The sequence below is a fragment of the Urocampus carinirostris genome, chromosome 4, assembly GCF_059441175.1.
Source record: "Urocampus carinirostris isolate Australia breed hairy pipefish chromosome 4, RoL_Ucar_1.0, whole genome shotgun sequence".
In the NCBI taxonomy this organism is placed as follows: Eukaryota; Metazoa; Chordata; class Actinopteri; order Syngnathiformes; family Syngnathidae; genus Urocampus; species Urocampus carinirostris.
The window spans coordinates 9747761-9767297 of NC_142352.1; the positions used below are offsets into that span (position 1 = coordinate 9747761).

General features: G+C 40.9%; 1 protein-coding gene across 9 annotated transcripts in view; it reads right to left on the reverse strand.

Annotated features, from left to right (window-relative positions):
• neo1a (neogenin 1a) overlaps positions 1-15330 on the reverse strand; it is a 267525-nt gene extending 252195 nt beyond the window's left edge. For all 9 annotated transcript variants that reach the window (XM_088333606.1, XM_088333605.1, XM_088333603.1 and 6 more), the window contains exon 1: positions 14749-15330. In XM_088333606.1, the coding sequence (XP_088189732.1) occupies positions 14749-14833 (85 nt within the window). In that variant the 5' untranslated portion in view covers positions 14834-15330. The remainder of the gene's footprint in view (positions 1-14748) is intronic.
• Between the last annotated feature and the right edge of the window lie 4207 nt (positions 15331-19537).

Genomic DNA, 19537 nt, shown 5'->3' on the forward strand with positions numbered 1-19537 from the left:
GTAGATAGGCTTTCATGTCTCTGTATAGCGGCGCTGAAGCCGGATAGCTCCGGGTGGCTACACGTTAGCGTCCGGGGTGCTAAACGTGAGCCACGTTCCCGCAAAACACAGCAACTGCGCTCCCTGTGCGCTTCGATGTTTTCCACCAGCACTCGTTGGTCTTATTTGGTAGTGAGTTCGCATTTACCATGATTACGGACGGTACCGAAGACTTATAACGCCGCTAGCCGCTTAGCTAGCTCCGGCTCTTCTTCCACGATAGGCCCCACATCAAGCCGGCAAGAGAATTCTTCAGGGCAAGGAGTTGAATCCTCGAATAACTGCATTTTTATGCGCTAAAACCCATGTCCATAAGATAGAAAGTAATCCAAATGTTTAGTTGTCAAACGGGAAAAAAAACACCGAAGATAGAAGCAGACAATAAAACAATAAATCACAAAAAGTGAGAGATAACAGGGGAAGCTGCTGGAAAGGCAGCCGCTTTGATCTTTAGTAGTACATGAGAGAGAGTATAGTCGTATGTGTGTGACAGCATGCTGGTGTGCATATAAAAGTATAGTAATGTGTGTACGAGGGAGTATAGTAGTGTGTGTATAAGAGTACAGTAGTATGTGTGAGGGGCATGCATGTCCGGTACAGTTCTGAGGTCATGAGATTAACCATTCCTGTGTGGAGTTTGCATGTTCTCCCCGTGCTTGCGTGGGTTTCCTCCAGGGATTTTGGTTTCCACCCACATTCCAAAGACATGCATGCCAGGTTAATTTGCTGGTCTAAATTGTCCCCATGTGTGAATGAGCGAGTGAGTTTTCTGTCTCTGTGTACCCTGCGACTGGCTGACAACTGGTTCAGGGTGTCCCCTCCCACTGCCTGAAGATAGCTGGGATGTGCTCCAGCACCCCCGCGACCCTACTGAGGATAAGCGGATGAATGGAAAGTATGTGTGAAAGTGTTGTGTGTAGGAGACTATAGTAGTATGAGAGAGTATGGTAGTATGTATGAGAGTATAGCAGTGTTTATAAATGGGTTTAAATATCTGTATGATAGTGTGTGTGCATGAGTATGACGTTATATCACTAAGTACAATTTTTTCATATGTACGTGGTCACTTCCATATAAACAAACTCCACCAGAGTGCAGATGAGCTGACAAATTAAATTGAAAACCTTAGGTCACTAATTGTAAGTACATTTTGAGCGCTCGATGGGTGGGAGATCAAGTTGTTCATAGAGTCACTCTTTCAGAATGTTGTTTGACTCTTAATTTCAGCATAGCTCTCAGATGCACAATCTCATTAACATCTGCATTACATCACAGAACTGCACCAGTGATAAGACCTTCAGGTGAATTCATCACATCCTGGAAGTCCTCCAAATAGACAGTAGAGAATAAATTCATTCCTAAAAGCTGCAGGATGCTGGCACTCCAGCAGGTATGGTGCAATCAAATGAAGGTTATTAATCAGTTAAACTGCTATAATTTGTGACTTTGACGGCTGCCAAGATGAAGACTCACCAGAATTAAATCAGCTCTAAATGACCATAATTGCATTTTTATGACCCCAAAAATGATGATCAGGGTAAGTGTTGCTAAATTATTGCGACATGAGCGTTTGTAATATGAATGTAATCTATTGACTCCACTCTTAGCATCACTACTCAATGGAAGAAAACTCTAACTACAAAACAAACTCCATGCAATCTCGCTTCAAGCAGTTAAACAAATCTAATTCATAGTAGGAATGTCTATGTAAAGCTGAGCCATTTCCACTTTGTGACTAACATACAGTCACAACAGCGTGACAAGTGTTATTCCTCAGCACACCACAAAGGTTAAACGGCAAAGCAAAAAAGCAAATTAGAATGGTTTTTACTGCCATTGATAACAACATAGTGGATATTGTTTACAACAAAGATTAGCATAAACAAGTACCGTAAATTCCGGACTATAGAGCGCACCTGATTATAAGCCGCACCGACCACATTTTAAGAGGAAAACCGATTTTGTACATACACAAGCCGCACCTGTATATAAGCCGCATGCGCCCACATTTTAACATGTAACACAAACTTAACCCAAACCCGACTTCAAGTCCCGCGATTGAAACTAAATGTCCTTCGTCAAAGTCCACAGTCCAAAAATCACAGCCGGCAAAATGAACGGAAAATGATACCGATACTTAAGATTTGATGCAGACCTGCAGAGTCCAGGTCCCGTTTAAAGTAATCCAAGGAAAAAAAGTGTATATTCCCAAAGGTAAGGGTGTGAAAAATATATCAATATATCAAATGAACACATTTACTCACGCAACTCCTTTTTCTTTAACCAACTTTTTACCCCCTCTTCTTTCCTTGTCTGTCCCTCACCTTTAGCGGTCCCCACTCGGCACCCCGCGTTTGTTCCGCCCTCATTGTTCGTTCATCCGTGCAAAAAAAATCAGAATATGTGTCTAAAATAAATGCAAATAAATACATTACAAAAATCTACAGTTGCAAATGCATATTATACATGGGTTACACATATTTACAAAGAAAGACGGTACGCCGAGAGAGTTTTCAAAGCTTTAATAATAATAATATAGCTTTGACAGGGCAGTTAATGGTAGCAACACTCGAGCGCCGCTAGCTGGCGTTAGAAAAATTACATAAATTGGCCGCATCACTGAATAAGCCGCAGGGTTGAAAGTTAAGGAAAAAAGTAGCGGCTTATAGTCCAGAATTTACGGTAGTTAATAAAAAATAGGGGAAAGAATGTCAGGATAAATGAGCAAAAATATCTACAAAATTGCTTGTTGACTATCTCAAGTTGTAAGTGTATTATAACGATAGTGCAATCACATTTAGCAGCAACAACATTCCAAAATAGGTTGATAAATAAGTCCTGTCTGCTTGTCAAAGGTGAGCAAAAATAAATCCTTAATTTCAGACTCTTTTTTGCATACATCACTTTTACTGTCACTGTATATTTCAGGTCTAAGGAAGGGTCTTCCCTTGCAAAAGTTATTTAGCCTCAGTATGACTAAATCACATCCAAACAAAGCCTGGTTGCCACTACAGAAGCGATATGGACACTATTCCAGACACGTATTAACGTATTTTAGAAGGAAGGAGAAGAAAAAGAGTTCAGCTTTTAAATGACAATAGAATAATAAATCAAAATTTGATCATGATTTTTGTTGATGTGTAAAAGAGCCCTGAATGCGCCATTGTGCTTGAGGCATGCTTCGAGCAATTCAACTTTAATTTTGCCATCCCTTAGGCCATTCGATGACATCCAAGGTGGAGCTGACTAATTAGGGCTAACATTTCATAACAACAATTAAATCAACCATACAGTAAGCCCTTGTTTTTCGTGGGGGTCGCGTTTCAAAAATGGCCCGCGACAGTCAAAATCGGCAAAGTAGAAACATGTATATATTTATTTGATGTCAGTAACATATAATATATTCGACTAACCAAATAACTAAATATCTACAAATAAAGACACATAATACAGAATTAAAACACAAGTCACGAATGTATTGGATTGCCTTTATTGTCTTTTGTATTAACGTTGTGAAAAACTCTATGCAACGAGATTGGACATAGTTTCCCACAGTTGTAGCTCCAGGTCATCCGTTTCATGGGTAAAGGATCTGGTTTTGGTGAGATACAGGCTCAGAAGGGGTGGCCTAAGAGAGTTGTTATGTAGCCTAGCCGTATCAGTAAGCCGGACCTGTAACCTTGCTATTGCTTTCTCTCCCTCCCCACAGTCTCTTCCCGGAGCTGAAAACAATCCACAGAGCACCAGCTGGTGTTGAGCATTTATTTGCGCTCTTCTGACTCTCCCCAAAGTTTTATTTAATTCATGAATTTATTTTCAATGTAACAACCTGCTAAAATACTAGCTACAACCCTTTCTTACACTGAAAGAAGCCTTCAAATTTTGTTTTACTACTGTATAATGACATTAAAGACCAGTTTTCTTTTATTTAACTCCAATTCTATGTTCTGTGTTTTTATTTGTAGACCTATAATTCTTTTTTGTTACTTTTGTATTTATCGTATATTGCTGATATCTAATACATAAATACTACTTTGTGGGTTTTGACTATCACAGGACTTTATGGGGATGCAATTCCCGCGAAAAAATGATGGATTACTGTATTACGTTGCGACTGGTGGGCAACCAGTTTAGGGTGTCCCCTGCCCACTGCTCGAAGATAGCTGGGATGAGCTCTAGCACCCCCGCAACCCTACTAAGGATAAGAGTTGCAGATAATGGATGGATGGATACTGTATTACGCAGAATAGTGTTGAACAATTAAGTGGTAAACAGTTTCACTATTAATTGATGTTTTAATCTGAAAATAATTGGAAATCTCAGTTTCTATTCACTACCAGGCCGACATGAACAGATTTAAAAAGGTTTGAAAAATATATCATTCCATACTTTACAGCGCAATCTGCATCAAATGATCACACTGGGGGTCAGTGGGGGCCTAAAACAGCTTTATAGATCAATATTTTAAAACACCATGCTCTCTCCCTCACTTTGTTATGTTTGTCTTGGCTTAAAAAACAACAGAGAGAAGCAATAACAAGTTGCAGCTCACCACAGATGTTTGACAGCACAGTACATATATCAGGGTTTTTAAAGAGGCCTGGTGGGACAATAACAGGACAATTTTGTTTTGGGCCACCTACGGTTCAGTGATGCTGGCCCTGTAGTAAAAGTCTTGAATAAATATGATGTTATTCTTTGTAAACACTGAAGTTTGAAATGTTGATGTTTTTGATCAATTGCTTAGAACTTTCAACAGTGATGCGGACATTTTTTTGTCGAAAAGTCTTTTTTGTCATAAAATTTCAAAAATTGGGAACACATTAAGATCAGCCCATAGAACAGCTACATAAAAAGCGGTAGTTTAATAGAAAAATGTCTGGGTAAAGGAAAGACATGCAGTCCTTCAGGACTAAAACACAGATGGAATCTAACTATTCTTCATTTTGATTTAAAGAAGAGTTTTTGTATGAATATTATAATTGTCTAGTTAAATTGTTGGAAGGGGCGGACGCGCAACACATACCTGTCTTTTGTAACGAAATGGAAGTTAAACAAGAGTCCCGCTTGTGAAAAGCTTGCTATCTTGGGAGTTGTCTGACCTTTCACCATTATACCAACTCAATGTACTGTAATTCCTTGAGCAAGTTTAATGGCTGTTGGAGCAATCGCTTTGGTGAATTCCCGCCCCCTAACAAATCATAGTTTGTGAAACCGGTGATATTTCTCAACAAAAGGTAGCTGGCATTCAGACGCAAACTCAGAATTAGATTTTCTGAACCAACATCTTTCTCAAAGACTGATAATACAGAAAACAGCCTTCAGGATTTTTTGTGAAGGCCTACAGGTAGATTTCTGAGCTTAACAACAACTAATGCTGAAATGTGATTAGTTAAATGCCTAAATGTTTAAATCTAGGCTTAAAACACACTTCTGTTCTATACCATATATATTTCATGTTGACAATATCTGTGTATTATTTGTTATTGCAACATCAATTGCAGCCTGGTCATCCTGGAAGGGGGATTACCCCATGAGCAGCCCCTTTTTAAAGTTTCTTCATTTTCCTCGGTGTTGAGGTTTTTGAGTTTTTCCTTGCCCTCATGTAGGTTTTAGATCAGGGGAGGATGTAATAATAGTCTGTGGCTTGCAATAATTCGTGGTCTGTGCAGCCCTTTAAGACTCTTTGTGATTAAGGGCTATACAAATAAACATGACTTGACTTGACTAAATAGGAAAGCACAAATCAGAAAGCAGAGCAACCAGGGAGAAGCAATGAAAGGAGGCTGACAGAAAATTTCAAAATATTTAATAAGTATTGATGGAAAAAATCTAATTAACATCACATGATTCAGATATTGTTTAGGCCAGTGGAGAAAGTCTTGCAGGCACTCACGGCCCACCACTGGCGTGTTGTGATGCAAACACAGTTAAAATAATAAGACTGTATACATACTGCAGGAGCAAGTATGTCACATGAGTGAGCAGGCCCTGAAAAATATCAAAACAGCCGATGCACAATAATTCTGTTATAGAGGACAATGTGGAGCATGAGAAATTTTTAGAGGTCCATTATTTTCACTGTGGAATTAATCAAGGCCTTAGCTAAAGTTGGTGGACATGTACAAACACTACAGTGCAACATTTTGAACAACCTTAATTTACAAGTAAATGAGGCAACAGAAGTACATTATTGGATGTACAGTGGAACCTCGGTTCTGGACCATAATCCGTTCCAGAACCCTGTTCGAAAACTGATTTGGTCGATCACCGAAAATCGTTTTTCCCATTAAAAGTAATGTAAAATCGTTTTAATCCGTTCCAACACCCTGAATGTTTACCATGAATGTAAACATGAAGCTAACCCATGCTAATCGTACGTTCGCGTTAGCGTAATCTTCCGTACAAAAGATTACGCTAACATGAACGTGTAAAAATAAAAAAAAGGATTTCTTACCTTTGTGGTGGACGGTGGGGAGAGAAAAATCATCAAAAGTTTTTCAACCTCTTCCAAAACTTGCGGCAGTTGCTTGCTTATAGCGCTAACTTCCTTAGCCGCATCACTCGATTTCACAGCCTCCTTATTCTTTACTATCTTACTGATAGTAGATTTAGCCATGCTGTATTCACTGGCAAGATCGGAAATTCGTACACCTCTTTCATATTTAGCTATTATGTCTTTCTTAAAGGCAATAGTTGGACGAACAACTTGGTTTTTTTTTTTCACCTGTCCTGCTTGCACCGACCTTCTTCGGAGGCATAATTAGGGGCTAAAACACCCGTACGCCGCTCAGCATCGCACCCTAGCGTACCGGCGTTCGAACTCCGTTTTTTTGACCGAACAGCGAAGCAAGAATTTCTCAAAATTTTTGGTCGAACACCGATTTGTCCGAACTGAGAAGCGTTCGAAAACCGAGGTTCCACTGTACTTAAAGACAAAGGTCTTTTTACGGTGTTATAATAGGCAACTAAAAGTTTCATCGAGGCAAATACATCTAACGCCCAACAGAAGATTCCACTGTTGAGACACCATGTGTTGAGATGGGCGGCAGTAGTTCAGGAGGTAGAGCGCTCGTCTTGGGATCAAGGGATCCCAGTTCGAATCCCGGCACGCCCGAATTACATGTCGAAGTGTCCTTGGGTAAGACACTGAACCCCTAATACCCCCAATAAGCAGGTTAGCGCCTTACATGGCTGCAAGGCCGCTATTGGGAAATGTGGAGCATATTGTAAAGCGCTTTGGGAAGTCATTGACTTGAAAAGCGCTATATAAAATGCAGATCATTTCATTTAAATTTTTTATGGGGCGGCAGTAGCTCAGGAGGTAGAGCGCTCGTCTTGGGATTAAGGGATCCCAGTTCGAATCCCGGCTTGTCCGTGTTACATGTCGAAGTGTCCTTGGCTAAGACACTGAACCCCTAATACCCCCAATAAGCAGGTTAGCGCCTTACATGGCTGCAAGGCCGCTATTGGGAAATGTGGAGCACATTGTAAAGCGCTTTGGGAAGTCATTGACTTGAAAAGCGCTATATAAAAATGCAGATCATCATTTCATCATTTCATTGAGATATTGATCACTTGTTCCCCTAAAGAAAATTACACACAATAAACTGTGACAATTAAAGCTAATTATTTCAATATTTGTAATCACTTGACTACCTCACAGACTATGTAGCAAAACAGTGGCATTCGGTACTAATATATTATTGTTCACTAGGGTATTGGACACATAAAGACTCCACCTATAACATCAAAGGTTATGACTAGCTTCACATGAGGTTGCCACTCTCTATCATTGCAGCCCACAACATTTTAGGGAGGAGGATTGATGAGTGGAGCAGATGTATGAAACACTTGGCAAAGAGTACTGTTATCCAAATCTCTAGATAGAGATCATTAAGACTTTATGCACACTCTAAGGCCATGAATAAATAATCACTAAACTGTATACTCATTATGGTAGAAAGCCAGTGCCAAAGATGTGCTTGGACACGAGACTCTGAAGCCATGTTTCCCTAATTTGGTTTGAAAATCGACTGACAGTATTTGAAACCAGCATGGTTTTACTATAGCCAAGCACAAGCTTGGAATTTGGAACCCCAAAAGTGTAATACAACCTAGCATTTAACAAAAGTGCTGCTTTTAAGTACATAACAGTGACGACATTGTGATCATTTTAGTACATTCTCACTAACAGGCTTCATGTGGAACTATTTGAACCCACTGTCAGTTGTTGACATTCGGTAGAACAAAAAAATGAGTATGGTAATCCCTTGCTTCATCGATAACGGTTTCGCTTCTACAGATGTGTTCTGCATTCCAATTGGGTAACAATTGCCTCACCTCTTTTCTGCCTGGGTCTGCCTGTGCGTTAATTATGTTGCAGTGTAAGCTTTACACTCACGTAAAATAGCTTGAAAAATCGACATTAAGTTATGCGAAAATCTTTTTCATTTTCAAGTTTCTCTAAAAGCCACCATGTCAACTAAACGCAATTAACCCACAAAGGCACCAAAAGGCAGAAGAAGATGCTTTTGTTGGACTCCTCGGCCCAGTAAACTTGCTCTCGAGTTACATGCGGGTATTTGGCGCTATCTAGTGGCTCCCTGGTGGTTTTTCAAATATGGTTGATAATGGAATATATGGTTTCTGTAGGAAAAAACAGGACAAGTTCTTAATATTTCCAATGAATATAGATTATTTGTTTCCATTCTCATAAGGGTTATAGAAGGCTTTTATTTTTTTGGGGCTCCGGGCATATTTTTGGTCCAATATTTTTGGGGTCACCCACCAGAAAGCTAATGCAGTTTTTAGTAATGTCCGCATGATGGCGTCAAAGTATCATGTAAACTGCACTGTGTCCTTAATACAGTAGTGCAATAAAACTGAAAAATTGCTTTTAAAATTATATATTATTATAAGTTATTTGAGATAAAAACGTCCAAAAAGTACAGTACGTTTATTTGTTAATCAAATATTTGAGCCTGTAAATTGGGTATGTTCTGGACTACTTAATAAATAAATGGATTTAAGATCACAAACTTAAACTGCCATGTGGGGAATTCGGCGTACCCGCATTTGGCTGCAGAATGCCAAGGGCACCGTGCAACTGCACACCAAACTGCATCGTTTTCAGTCCTGCTCCGATTTGTTTATGTCACGTTTTCAGATCATGTGACCATTCACAGTGGTGATTACAAAGACTAAAATATAATTACTACTGCGCGAAACAGAACGCGAATGAGGGCTGCGTCCTGCAAGATTTCAGCCCTATATTTCTATTTTCCAGGGCAACCATACTGTGGAGAATAGTGCCAGATAGTTCCACAAAGGTGGAAATCGGCTTTGTGTTGTCACGGGTGGCTGCCGCATTACCAAGGAAAATTGCATTTGCTTGTTATCGTTCCTCAAGGATTAAAGGAAACTTCAGCGACCTGACATTAATGCTGTAGATACGAGAGAAGAACGTTTTATAGACAACTTTTACTGCTGTTCTGATCAGTTCTATAAATTGAGGACTTGATTTGTGGGTGAAAAAGTTGAAATAATGTGAATAGGTTGTAAATAATCAATAAAGTACTGTTGAAACCCCTGTTACGTATTATGTGAATAACGTTGGCAGAGAAGTTAACTAATTTCTTTCGAAGGAAATGTTTCCAGAAGTCACTGCGTTGTTTTTTATTCAGAGCACATGGATTGTGAAAAAGAGCAGCTCACAAATTTCTTTGGTGCCGCTACAAAAAAAAGAAGCCGCAATGTTTTTGAAGTTGCAGACCCCCCGACCTTCGCTGGAGCAATAAGGAAGGAAGTGTTTAAAATGTAGCAAAAATGTAGCAGCTTGTCGTCCAAATTTATGGTACCTGGAAAAATATCATATTTGGGCAACCCACTTTCATATTAAATATTTAAGACAGTGCTCTTTTTAAATGTTTTGCACTAGCCATTTAAGGACCATTTCACTTCTGTGCCTGGCGTCATGATTTGTGCTGAGCATCAGAAATCTCTTAGGAAAGTATAAGGGGGTGAATCATTTTGTTTTTCATTTCTTGTGCTGGCAAAAATGTATTGAATGATATTAAAAAATGACTGTTTCGTAAATGATTTCAAAGAGTGGGACAGCTTCTTTTTTTTGTCACAATAAACGTTTGAGGCCAATCTCATTGCCAATCACTGGTCTGATCACTGGTCTGATGACAAACTCAAGACACTTTTTATTAACAGTGTGGTGTGTAAACTGTTAAACCCCGGCTTATAAATCTTGTGAGTTCCGTACGTCCGTAAACAGAGATAATGCATCAAGCTGAACTGAATCAAATAATAATAATAATAAAATAATCGTCACAGCACAATAATAAGCTATAGGTGAAATTTCAAAAGCACCTTCGTATTCTTCTATGTACTTGGGGTGAGGGAAATGTTTGATTCTGTGGTGAATGAATCTGAATTGAACATAAAAAAGAAACAGTAATAAGTAAGGCGGCGCGGAGAGGTGAGATTCTGTTTAAAACAGGGTTTGCGCTTGCACAGCCATTTGTAAACCGAAAACTTCTTATTCAAACGCAAACGTGACAAAGCTGTTTGCGTTCTACAATGTTGAGCGTGGAACACAAACAGACAAAATGGACGTTATATGCCAGCAGTGCCATGCTAAAATATAAACCCCACAAAGGCTTTTGAATGGTGGCCAATCGGACTGTATTTGCTTCTTATCTGCTTACCATTGACCAACCACAAAAATACCAGCATTGTCAGAATGTGAGTGATCTAACATTGATTTACCTCAAATAAAGGCAACTACCATTGCATTCACTAGGATGTGGTGTGTGGGTGTCTCTTTTGACAGTCAATTATTTCGGTAACTGCGCTTTTTCTCACCAATGATTGGAAAACAATGACAAAGTCATTTGGACATGTATTAGAGTTAGTGTGCTATTCCTTAAATTTGTAGTTTGCTTGAACTAGTGGTAGTAAACGATTCTTGTTTTGCTTTGTTACAAATGCAGTTATTAAAAACTACAAGTGTCTGAATCTGGGGAGGAATATTAAAAAAATGTTTCTATAATCGTTTCATAATCAAAATCATACCCCGATTTGTCATCGAATAGTAAGTTACCCTAAGTTTAAGCACCGATACCTGGAAATTTGATGGATGTCGGCATGTGTATTTTTATTTATTCGAAGGGCTGATTATTTAAGATGCAGCAGAGCCTCAGCTACACATTGGATAAGCAACCAGGGGCAGAGCCAACGAAAGAGAAGGAATAACACAGGAGCGGAGGACACAGCGTTAGCTCTGCGAACTCCTGAGTCCCGACACGCCTGTAGATTAAGGCCACTGATAATATTGAGATCTTAAAAAGTCTGCGGTAGAAAAGAGTGTGTGTGATAAAGAAATAGCATAAAAAGTTGTCAAGAACTATTTAAGGGAAGCACGTTGAGGTGGAAACTGATTTATTAGCTCTTATCATAACATTAGTTTGTCAATCAAGCGTGTGCGTTTGTGATTAATAGTAAGCAGGTAGGCGTCTTGTATGCCTGACTCCCTATTGGTGGATGAGTGTGTGTGTGAATGGGTAAGTGTGAAGCGCTTTGGGAGGTCTTCATTGACTTGTAAAGCGCTATATAAATGCACACCATTTAAGTTTCCCACCCCTACTGTAAGCCAGAAATCGACTGATGTTGTTCATTTTTAAAAGTGTATGAAAAAATACATTTTCCCCAATAAAAAGTAAACAAAATGTTTTTTAAATTATACATATGTATATATATATAAAGCACTTTGTGTAGACCAAGCAAACCAAAATGCGCCAAGACATTTTGGAAAAGACTGGAGGAAAACATCAGCGCGCCAAAGAAAACAACATTTGTTTGAGAAGTCTGCGGGCCATGTTACATCTGAGGTGGTCTGTGTTGATAAACGCTTGTGGATAGTGTTGTGTAAAAGCAGAGTGGCCAAATGTTTACACATTGCAGCAAGATATTTGCATTGTCCGCTGGGAGACAATCAGCACACAAGTGAGTCCCAGCAGGATTAGAGAGATAAAATAGGGCCTAAATGGAATCTAAACTCCCCATGGCAACTCGTTTGCAAAAACCAAAAGTTTTGTGGAACAACTTGCTGAGAAATGCTTAAAGTTGGAAGAAAGCCAGCCACCTTCAAACACATTAGCGAGATTTTTGATTAAAAGCAAGCATATCTGTTGATTTTGTTGACCCAGAGGACAAACTTAACTTCAACTCCATAACATCTGTTGAAAACTTAAAGTAAACATGTTACGAATAATCTGTTATTTGGAAGGGGGTACCCCATAATTATTAGTAATTTGAGACTCCTTCACTGCGTGTGGGTCCCGGTCCGATTCTCTGGAATCAATCAAACCTCCCAAAGGAACTCACTGGTCCCCCTAATCTCCTGGTTTTATTACTTTCCAGACAGTCAGCCTGTTTCACCTCCCTACCCCCATCTCCTCTTTTGTACTGGTGTTCTACCAAACCAAGGAGGGGCTTTTTTCCCCTCTCCACACACCCTCTCAATCTCTCTCTTTTCTACCACTGCAGAGCTCCTCATCGAGCAGAGGGTCTTTCATCAGGCGTCATACGCAAGCAGAGACCCGTCAGTCCGAGGCTTTTCTTTTCTGGGAAGCAAAAGCAACACACAACTGCCTTTTTCCTCACACATATCCTTGCCCGAGCACTTTTCTTCTTCAGATGCATTCTTTAAAGACTACAACAGCACAGCTTTCACATATTTGACTTAGAACGGCAACAGATAGTCGACAGTGGCTGCAGCCCGGGCTGCAATCAATAGCTTTCTGAAGTCTAACAATGAAGAAGGGAGTGGGGGTGACATTTCCTACAACAGAACACCAGTTGGACTGACGGTGAAACGCTAATGAATTGCGATCGTGTTTATCCATCAACTAAACGTGTATTGACAGCCAGGTAATGAGATGTCTACTGGACTGATGGAGCCTCTTCCCCTTTCTTTGATAGTAACCATTTGTGCAGTTCGTAGGCGCAGAACACGTGCTCAGTTTGTGTAACGCCCTCTAAAAAGCGGGAAATAAATAAAAGACATCATACACGTCATAGCGAGTGTCCATAGCGAGTCTTTCGTCATTGCTCGCTGCCAGCAGAACACGCAGGTCAGACTCCAACGGTGAGATTCACAAAAGACAAAAAAAAACATTCTAGACAAGTTTCAGTTCGGTTTCTGTTTGTAGTTTTAAATGGTTGCTTCATTGCTTATTGTAACAGGTAATATTCAAATCAGATATGATATTTCCTTTGAATATTTGAAGTCTCTGCTAATTTTATTGTCATATTGTGACTTGACTTGCCTAATTTATGTGTAAATTGACATATTATTGTAACTAGCTCTGGCTACGAGTAGTCGCCCCTTTCACATTTCTTGACACAAAGCCACAGAGAGCTCAAAATTGTCAGAGTTTATTCTTGCACAAAATACTGAATGTATTTCTTTTCTTAGCCTTTTGCAAAGTACAAGTTTTTTTCCATCCCGGAAAATTCTCTAATCCCTTGGACGGTTGGAAATCTCAGTGTGATAAAAACCAAGACCAAAAATCCAGTGAGGATCTGATTTATCATAGAGCTCAGCATCAAGGTTGCGGCAGAAATCGAATTATGCCTTTAATCTTTACTGTTGACTCAAACATTGAGAATCCAGTGATAATCATGGATTTAGAAAACATCAAAATTGTGTTTTCTTTGCTCATTGGATTAACCTTCTTGTCGTTTATTTGAATTGTCCTTAAAAATTGAAGTGTGTTATCGTTTGACTTTAAATTCTGACTTGGAACTAATTTGGGTTGATTCTAAAACCCTATCAGAGCGCACAAATGTAAATTTTGCAACTAATAATAGATCCTTCCATCCATTATCTACACTGCTTATCCTCAGTAGGGTTGCGGGGGTGCTGGAGCCCATCCCAACTATCTTCGGGCAGTGGACACCCTGAACTGGTTGCCAGCCAGTCGCAGGGCACACAGGGACAGACAATTCGCTCACCTAGGGACATTTTGGACCAGCCAATTAGCCTAACATGCATTTTTTGGAATGTGAGAGGAAACCGGAGTGCCCTGAGGAAACCCACGCAAGCACGGGGAGAACATGCAAACTCCACACAGGAGGTTCGATCTCATGACCTCAGAACTGTGCCGCCGTGCTGCCCTACTAATAATAGATTATCGACCAAAATTGGAGTAGAAGACCGGAATTAGAACTGGAATAGAAAAGAAACAAACCAAGATTAACCAAATATAGGATTTCTAAAACACTGTAAACCAAATATAAATGTTATTTTACAGTAATATATGTTACATGTTTGTCTATTGTATTGTTCATTGTTCATTAAATTGCCGGCATTTGTTCAAATTCATTTAGACTACGGTCTTTTTTTTTCCCACTCATGGAACCTAGACTAGTCCAGTATCTTTACCCCCTCAACAAAACAGAAAAAAAACATAACTATTATTCGTGGTAAATGTACACGCCATGTTGAATCATACCAGAGAAATAGTGACGGTCGAAAGAAGTCTGCTTTGAAACTTGTGACTATGACATAAATACCCGCTCCACTTCTGTGTAAAATGCAAGAGTTATGCGTGTAGACTATAAAGTTTACACAATTCTGAGTTTATCATTGAAACCTTGAGGTTTTTTAATGACGAAAAAGAGTGAGGATTGTACCTTTGTCGACATGCTTGGCCGCCGTGCTCAGAAAGGTGAGACAGGAGAGGAGAGAGAGGAGCAACAGAGCTCCTCGCTCCGCCATCACTTTTCACAAATAAATCTAAGCAGGCTTCAAGAAATCCCGGCTTTTGAAGAGAAAACCCGTTCCCCTCAAAAAAATCCCGAATAATGCACCACTTTAAAGGAAAAAAGTTCAAAAATGTAAACCGCCAACACGCCGCCAGGTAGTTGGAAAATCGTCCGGGTAGAACATGGAGCTGAGAAAAAGAGCGCCGCAGGTTAGGCGCACTCTTTGGGCAACTTGGTCGAAGGAGAAGTCCGGGGAGGAAAAACGTTCATCGATCCATGACGGGAGAAGAAGGGCAGAGCAGGGCGGAGGAACGTCCAACACGCTGATTTTGCCGCTTCGATGTCGGCCGAAATCACAAACACGAAGCGGCTCGTCGTGGGGGGAGGCGGCGGAGGTGGAGATCCAGGCAAAAAGGGGAATCTCGGCCCTGACCAGCTCGCTCTCCGTGAGCGTGAAGGAGCAGCGTGGTGGACGACCAGGAGGAGGAGGGTGGTTCGGAGGAGGCTGGAACTCCTTTGGCACCCCGGAAAACGGGGCATGGATTCTCTCGGATGTTTGGATTCTAGTGGCGTGTTCAGGCAACCTATAAAATCTGGTGAGGAGATCCTTTAAACCAGGGGTCTCCATCCTTTTCAGGCGCTGAGCTACTTTTTGAAACTGGTTAGTAAAAATATGATATGCGCAGGGTTGGGTAGGGTTCTTTAACTGGATTACTTTCAATTACTTTTCGATTACTCCAATAGCAAATACGCTAATAAAAGACAAAAGAAACTAAATATGAATCTCATCTCATTAGCCATACCGCTTATCCTCATTAGGGTCGCGGGGGGCTGGAGCCAATCCCAGCCATCTCCAGGCAGTGGGCAGGGGACACCCTGAACTGGTTGCCAGCCAATCGCAGGGCACACAGGGACAGACAACTCATTCGCTCATTCACACCTAGGGACAATTTGGACCGGCCAATCCACCTGAAATGCATGTTTTTGGAACGTGGGAGGAAACCGGAGTGCCCGGAGAAACTGTGCCGCACAAGCGCTAACCACTGCGCCACCGTGCTGCCCACTAAATATGAATAAAATGACTAAATTTTGTGCAGGCTTGTTGAGTAACGGAACACATGGAACGTCAAAAATGATGTTGGCAAGCTGTTTGGATTTATTTTCATTTTGTTTCTGTCGCATTTTATGTTAGTTTTGCCGAAGATCAAAGAGATCAAAGCCGGGAGAGAAAGCTTACCACGTGTTGTGAGTCATCATTTTGTTCATTTTTATTCATTCATATGCATTTCTAAAATAACAACTTATCATGTTCTTACTATCTTATTAATATGTTATTACCGGGTAAATTTTTGGAGGTGGTGCTAAATAGACTCAGTCAACCACGAAAACAACTACTTTACTATTGAAAATCACAATGAAACGGCACTGGTGAGCTATATTCAGAACAGGACCGTGGGACCTCAGTGGTCTTCAGGGGGCACCACTTTGGAGACCTCTGCTTTAAAATGTATGTCACTGTTTCTCAACTGGTCTGACTTCAGGACCATTCCACCCTAATAACAAGCTTTTACGCAAATCAAGATAATGTCCACCTCTCAAATGTGTCAAGTCAAGTCATGGTTATTCGTATAGCCCTAAATCACAAAGAGTCTCAAAGGGCTGTACAGACTACAAGGTGTCTCCAAGGGCTGTATAGACCAGACTATTATTACACCATTCCCTGATCTAAAACCTACATGAGGGCAAGAAGAACTCAAAACCTCAACATGAGGTAAATGAAGAAACCTTGAGAAGGGACCGCACATGAGGTAATCCCCCTTCCAGGATGAATCCAAAGAAAGGGTTGTGAAATTTAAACCAGAGATAGTAGAATAAATTAACATTTTCAAACAAAGTGACCAGTAAAACCAAAACGACTTCAAGTACCGTACACACTCTCATATATGCTTACATCGCACATAAGTGACCCCCTCAAACTGTTTTAAAACAGTAACATGCTAAAAGAAATTCAAAATACAAAAGTGTGTACCTAAACATCAATAATTATTTATTTATGCAGTAAATAAAGATTAATGCACTGGTGAAAATGAACATTTTTAAATGATTTACTGTACCTTCATGCAGCCTTTCAATGGCATACACTCGTACAGAGTTTTCATTTCTTTATTCGACTCAACCGTTGTCACTGTTTTCCACTTCTCTTTCCCCTTTTCATTACATTTCTTGGGACGCATTGATATGGGCAGAAAATGGAAATAAAACCAACAAAATAACAAAAAAATGAGATGTGGTCCCTCGCAATCTTCTGAACAAAGCATCAAGCTAGTATGGCATGGAAATAAGCACAGGAAAAGTAATAACCAACAATCCCCCAAGATATCACCACCAACATCACCGTCAACCACAGAGAGTTAGAAGCTGTCACAAAGTTTAAATATCTTGGAGCTGTATTTTCAGTAGAGTTGCCAGAACAAGAAATGGCCAGGATATCTCAAACCACAACCGCACTTGCCAGACTTAAAACCATGTGGAGGGACAAGAATATAGCAGTGTAATCAAAGATCAGGCTGGTTACTTCACTCTTCCACTATGCTTGCGAGATATGGACACTCACTGCCAAACTGGAAAATAAAATCCAGCCCATGGAGATGCGGTGCCAAAAAACAAATTTAGGCGTCAGCTACTTAGCCTATGTGACAAACAAAACAAAAACTGTTGTCAATTGTGTGCAGACGGAAACTTCTGTTGTATGGTCATGCCACAAGATCATCAGGACTGGCCAAGATCATTCTCCAGAGCACAGTCCAAGTCAGCAGGAGGAGAGGAAGACCAAAAAAGAACTGGTCTGACTATTAAATACACTTCTAATCAGTGCTAACTTTGCAGTCACTCAAACAGTGACTGTAGCCTTCGACCAGGAGAAGATGTCATCAGGTGGTGTCCAACTGTCACTGGGCTTTTCGACTCTGAACCACAACGCCCTCGAGTAGGCGGGCCGGCAGTGATGGCCAGTCACTGCCCATCTTCTCCTGGTCCCCAGCTAAACTTCTCTCTCCTACTCCAGAGCCAGCAAGAGGCTCTCTCCGCGGCTTCCCCCATCCTATGGGCAGCTAGCTTCCTCTCCCTTCTACTTATTCCCAGAGCCGTTAATGTGTCCCATACAGACCGTACAACATTATGGAATGGACTGTTTCCAACAATGTCACGACCCAAAAACAAGCCATGAGCCATCAACAGTGGAGAAAGCTGTCCAGAGTTGCCTCCTTGTTGGTGCATTGACGACCCACACGATTAAGGGAATCAGTGAACAGTAAATGAAAGACGTGATAGATAGTTAAAAGTGAAATACATCTTATTCTACCTTTAGACATTTACTTATAATGTTGACACCAAAAGTTTTGTGTTATATCATTAAAGTTGACTACTTTTATTTTAATTTCAATAAAAGGCCAAATCTAAACGTCTGCAACTTCTCATCTCATCTCATTAGCTACACTGCTTGTCCTCAGTAGGGTCACGGGGGTGCTGGAGCCCATCCCAGCAATCATCGGGCAGTGGGCAGGGGACACCCTGAACTGGTTGCCAGCCAATCGCAGGGCACACGGGGACAGACAACTCGCTCGCTCATTAACACCTAGGGACAATTTGGACCGACCAATTCACCTGAAATGCATGTTTTTGGAATGTGGGAGGAAACCGGAGTGCCCGGAGGAAACCCACGCAAGCACGTGGAGAACATACAAACTCCGCACAGGAAGTCTGGAGCTGGATTTGAACCCACGCAGGAGGTTCCCAAGACATGAACTGTGCCGCACATGCGCTAACCACTGCGCCACCGTGCTGCCTCGTCTGCAACTTGAGTCAACAAATTTCACTCAGTGGCTGAAAATCCAAAGAAAGGTTTAGGTTGTAATGATGGTTCCCAAAGCTTTAGTCGATAACAATCATAGAACGATAGAACAATCATTCTGTCGGGGGCCGGACTAGTAGATTAAAGAGAAAGAAAAAAAGAGATAAAGAAATAAGAGAAAGAGGGAGGGAAAAGGAGAGAGGGCGGGACAAAGAAAGAAAAAGAGAGAGAGGGAGAGAGCGTGAGAAAGAAAAGATAAAAAGTCGTGAGAGAGGGGGGAAAAGAAAGGGAGAGGGGGGAAAGAAATCCAAAAAGAAATAGAAAGACAGAAGGAGAGAAAAGAGAAAAGAAAGCGCGAAGGGTATGAAGAGAGAAAGAGAAAAGAGAGAAAAGGACAAAAGGAAGTTAGAGCAAAAGAGGTTAAAAGACACACAGAGAGAAAGAGACAAAGAGCAACAAAGGAAGAGAAAAAGAGAGACACAGAGAGTGAAAGAGACAGAGTGGGAGAAAGGGGGTGGAAAAGAAAGAGAGGGAGAGAAAAATAAATACAAGTACAGTGTCTCTGTGAGAGGCACCTGGCTTTGGCAACATCAAGTTGACATATTTCAACCTGCAGCTTGTTTTTCTCTTGCGCTTCTCTGAGTGTTGTCTCACGGGCCAGATTCAATCCCTTAGCGGGCCTGATCTGGCCCTCGGGCCGCCTTTTTGACACCTGTGCCATAGGATGATAAAGAAGACTGTGAGGCTATATTTCTGAGGAGGAACCACCCTTTGCCTGTGAGTTGACTTAAGGGGGAACGGAATGAGGGAAAACAGGCCTCGTCAGTACTAAACTGTCAGGGTTTAAAAACAGTTTCCCTGAGAAAT